Source organism: Rhagoletis zephyria, unplaced genomic scaffold, assembly GCF_001687245.7.
Source record: "Rhagoletis zephyria isolate East Lansing unplaced genomic scaffold, Rhagoletis_zephyria_1.1 Rzeph_scaffold_01312, whole genome shotgun sequence".
Taxonomy (NCBI): Eukaryota; Metazoa; Arthropoda; class Insecta; order Diptera; family Tephritidae; genus Rhagoletis; species Rhagoletis zephyria.
In genome coordinates this window covers 45,956-50,920 of record NW_016158396.1, presented here as the reverse complement: position 1 = coordinate 50,920, position 4,965 = coordinate 45,956, and the positions used below count along the sequence as shown (strand labels likewise).

The following is a 4,965-nucleotide window of genomic DNA, read 5'->3' as shown; positions in this document are numbered from 1 at the left end:
TATACATATTTATACATATACCTTTTTATAGTTTTCACGAAAATGGAATTAATTTTTTTTTTTTTTAATTCGAGATTTGGTGGTATTGTGCATTTGTTCCAAAAGCCGCTCTAAACCCCCTCATTTTTGTTTTTTTTTAAGCCGGGTGCCGTATTGGAAAATTTTCCCCCAAAAATTATGCAAATATTGACGCGATAACAACTGAACATGTAGCATTCGTGCGCGATCCATCAATCCATCAATATGGATCGCGATCCAAATATCGTGATAATTACTGACCGTGTGACAGGGCCCGATGATACTGTTGTTATCAAGGCGAATTTATATAAATTCGCCTTGGTTGTTTTTGTTTCCATGATGATATTATTACGTCAAATTTGGCGCGTTCTTTGGATATCAATATTGGTTTTATTTAACAAGTTCATTTATTCACATGTTTTTCGAGTAATATATTATAAATGGAGACACCTAAGAGTGCTAGGAAGCCAAAACCTGCTCGTAATCCAACACCACGACTATCTGAACGTAAGAAGAGTTTATTTGTAGATATATATTCCACACTTGCGGGAAATGATGTGATGGAGGGAATCGAATTTCTTGATCCATCAGATAGTAACATGGAAAATAAGTCTGTCATGACAAGGAGTATGCGTAGCATTGAACCTTCATTGCAATCGAATTGTTCAACCTCCATAAGTTTTCTCAGCGATGTGTCAATTGGAGTAAAAAGCTCTGAATACACGTCACCTTTACGAAGAAGTCCTCGCAACAATGTGAATAAGCAATCGGAGGGCACTCTTTTAAAACCTGTGGGTGGCAAGGAAAATACTCTGAAATATGCTGATTTAGAGAGTGCTGACGACCAGCTTCAAAACATGTTCAACAAATCGATGAGGATAACTTCGCGTCATTACGAAAATGCCAAAGCTGAGACACAAAAAAGAAACATTGAGCAAGTAAAAGAAAGTACGGGAATGAGTCCTAGAAGGAAAACTGCAAAATTTTCTATGAATGATAAGGAACTTTCTTCAATTTCAACTAAAAAGTTTTACTCTGCATCTCGACCAGGAAACTCACACTCTGAAGTACAAAAGCAAAGCTCTGTACTTTCTAAAAACACTAGCTCTCCTCCAACGATGATTAAAAATATTTCACCCCGAAGTCGTGGGCGTTTTGAACGTCGCAGTTCTGGGACAGTAAATATTAACAAAGGTGTAAAACACAAAATCCGACGACCCGCGCGCCCGAATATTTCAGGAGGAATCTATCGCAAGAAGCTGTCTTCTATAGAAATAGATCGAATTTTAGAGAATTTGCATAATGACAATTTAAAGAATCGCATTGCTTTAAACCGAGAAGAACGTCAAAATATAGAAAAGATACATAACATTTTTCGTTCTTGTAAAAATCCCATTGAAATGGCTCGACCGCTCACTGTTATATCTGGGATGGATGACACTAACAATAACTTGACGGATTATGTTTTGTCTCCGAGTAAAAAAAATAAAGAATTTAAAATTGATGAAATTGATGCCGATTTCTCCGACATAGATAGTATTTTCGATGAATATGAGGACCTGCCGAACGAAGAGGAAATCATTCCTCTCATTTCTCATCAGCCCGCCAGCATAGAAGCTGCATTAGGTGAAAGTGAAACTGAAGCAAGGACCACAACTCTGACAAAACGAAAGTTTTTCAAATCTGGTCGTTCTAACCATACACCAAAAGAAATTCATATAACCGATAATATCAAAGCTTCTATTTGCAATGGCAAATTATCTCTGATACCAGAAGAGAAAAAGACGAAAAAGAAACCAAAGCGACGCCCATCAAGTAAGTGCAATTACATTATACATAATTACATATTATATACTGAAAAAATTTATAATTTCAGCAACGTATGATATCACGGATGAACAAGCTACCGTTGAAGCGATTTTGAAAAATTTGAACGACACTGCCTATAATGATGTAGGTATTGATAAAGATATGAAAAGTATATCTAATTCTGAACAAAAACAAAACCATACAGCAGAGTCGGGTGTCATTCAGCTTGACTCTGATAGAGATTATTCAAATTTCCGTAAACGGTTGCCGTATAACACAAATGATCCCTCAGTTGTGGAGCAACAGCATTTATTACTTGATTTCCTTATAAATAATAACATGTGCACAGAAGAAAATTTCACAATATTCATAGCAGATCCAGATAATCACAAAGAGGAAGCTGCACGAATTGTTGATCAAGTGTTTGTATTAGTCAATGAGCAGGATTACTATCGGCAGCGTATACCATATAACACGAGTGACTCAGAAATCGAAATGCAGCAACATCGAATGCTTGACTTCCTTATTGAGAACAATATGTGTACGGAAGAAAATTTTGACATTTTTATCGCGAATTATAACCTCAGACATAAAGAGGCAGATGAGATAATGGCTACTATTCGCAATCAAGGTAATGGAATATCATCCAGAAGTGATTTGAAAATTGTTTTATGTGATGACACGCAACCCAAGAAAATGATCACTGAAAATAACAATGACTCCAAAAATACGACAAGCAATATTGAAATTTCACAGGCGACCGCGAAAGTTATAGAACCTTCCAGTGGTGGAACCCTTTTGCCTTTACCAACTACTCATTCTGGGGACGACACTGGAGCAACAAATTACCCTATATTTAATAAGCAACGGTGGAAACCAATACAGCAGCAATCTACGCGGAACTTTGCGCGATTGTGGAATTTAGGTCTGGGTACCGATCAATACCAAATCGATGCAGGTCAAACCGAATTTGGTGCTCATCAGTGTAAACAGTGTGGACTTGTTTACAGCATACACGAGCCAGAAGAAGAAAAACTACACAACGACTATCATGCGTCCTTGAACTTGTTGCGTTTTAAGGGGTGGATCGATGAAGATATTGTAGCTATTTATCCAGAATGGGGTGCAGATGGCCGTATATTACGTATCACAGAGACCTCGCATAGTCGACGACATGAACGCCTTGCTGATATCTTGAAGATTGTCGACAAGGAACTTGGATATGCATCTTATGTTATTCCACAAATTTTTGTTGTATGCTTCATATTTCTAACGGAAATGAATTTACCTAAAACATTTTATTCTTTATTTTCATAGGCATATTTGGCGGTACGAAAGTTTCAAATTGTAGGCGTATGTTTAGTCGTGCCACTCGAGAAAGCAAATAAATTTCTTAAAGTAAATGGAATGGATTGTTGCACCGAAGAAGTGTACCCAGCAAAGTAACTAAATTGCTTGGTATTAAAAAAGCGTTTGAACAAGCAAAATAATAATGTTTTATGATTGCAGATGTGGCATATCCCGAATTTGGGTGTCCCCTCTACATAGACGCCTGCATATAGCATCAAAACTAATTCATGCGGTGCAGCAGAACACGATATTTGGAGAAGAGATACCTCTTGAAAGAATAGCGTTCAGTTCCCCAACCGAAAATGGACGGCTATTTGCTCAGAATGCAACACAAATGGAAAATTTCTTGGTATACCAGTGAGACAAGTTATCAAGATCGATATAAATTTTTGTATAATATAATTGTGCAGCCCTTATATCACATTCTCATGATTGAATAATTCAATCATGTATCCTGCATAGCCATGGTACATTAATTACAGGTATTGTCTTCCCAGAGAGTTTTGCTTCACATCGAAATTCGTGCTCCCTTATTTTCATTTTGACTCAGTTCAATGTTGGTTCTTTTCGTTTTGTTTGGCTTTGCTTTTTGTTTTCGCTCAATTTAATTTTTATAATTTTTCAAAACGAATGAAAAAACTTCTGAAATGCAGTGAGCCATACAAATTTTGAATATATTTACTAAGCAAATGTTTTTCATGCTTTTACAAATTAAATAAGTATCCCTTTTCCCTAGCAGTGAACCTTTTAGTGTGGGCAACAATGAAGTTTTTCAAATAATATACCTGTAATTATTGTACCATGATGCATAGCAATATTTTGTTACATGTTTCAAATTGAAGGTTTTTATTATACTACAAAAAATTGCCTTCAAATTTCGTATTTATTTGTTTCTTTGCTTTTTTAGTTTATTAAAACAAAATATGTATGATTCTTGATTGGTATATTATTAGCTTAATTAATAAAAGCAAAATGAGTATGAACACTATTTAGAGAGGTCTCGCAAACTATGTGTTGTGTATTAGGAACCCTAATCTAAAGGCATGAAGTAAACGGTATTTTAACAGGGTGGATTACAACCCTGGTTCTTCCGATGGCAAAGCCATCCATAGCTTTAGATGAAGTGCAAAAAATTCGCACGGGCACACCAATCAAGGTAGGCGAACACTACCCTGCAAGAACAGTGACCATCATTTGACTGGCAAGGCTGATAGAGATTTCTGTCACTGGCTACCTACAAGTTTCTATCACATTCTAAAGGGCAGTGTGAAAAATCTGATGTAAACATTTGTGTACATATGATCTTCCGTCTTCCTCCAACTTATGGCCTTATATATTGGTCTCTTTTTAACCAACGCAAAATTTGCAAATGTGTTAGTAACGCATATTTACAATAACACATGGTTGCAAACTGACACATAACATGTGTTGCCATATTGTACAAAACAATACATACAAAGAAGGCAATGATTAAAAAGGAATACAGGGGAAATCAATACAAAAGAAAATGTTCAGCTCCTTTTCTTCGCAAAACAGAAAGGAGAATTCTATTGCCTGAGGGTTATAATCCCTAAGTGCGGCCGAAGGCCGCCTACGCAGTAAGGTGTTCTCTGCAAAAGGTGTTCAGCTCCTTTTCTTCGCAAAAAGAAAGGAGATTCTACTGCCTGAGGGTTATAATCCCAAGTGCGGCCGAAGGCCGCCTACGCAGAAAGGTGTTCTCTGCAAAAGGTGTTCAGCTCCTTTTCTTCGCAAAACAGAAAGGAGAATTCTACTGCCTGAGGGTTATAA

The 4,965-nt window shown here is 36.7% G+C and overlaps 1 protein-coding gene and 1 pseudogene across 2 annotated transcripts; both read left to right on the top strand.

Annotated features, from left to right (window-relative positions):
• The first annotated feature begins 299 nt into the window (after positions 1 to 299).
• On the top strand, positions 300 to 3,763 carry LOC108363577 (N-acetyltransferase eco-like). 2 transcript variants are annotated; one of them, XM_017616969.1, is made up of 4 exons: positions 300 to 1,833; positions 1,895 to 3,081; positions 3,145 to 3,269; positions 3,337 to 3,763. In XM_017616969.1, exons 1-4 carry the CDS (start codon positions 459 to 461, stop codon positions 3,536 to 3,538), a joined length of 2,889 nt encoding a protein of 962 aa, XP_017472458.1. In that variant the 5' UTR covers positions 300 to 458; the 3' UTR covers positions 3,539 to 3,763. The 2 variants fall into 2 exon arrangements, with proteins under 2 accessions (XP_017472458.1, XP_017472459.1); XM_017616970.1 differs by having other exon boundaries at positions 3,145 to 3,285; positions 3,337 to 3,421.
• A 507-nt stretch (positions 3,764 to 4,270) lies between these two features.
• LOC108363578 (delta-1-pyrroline-5-carboxylate dehydrogenase, mitochondrial-like) overlaps positions 4,271 to 4,965 on the top strand; it is an 18,397-nt pseudogene continuing 17,702 nt past the window's right edge.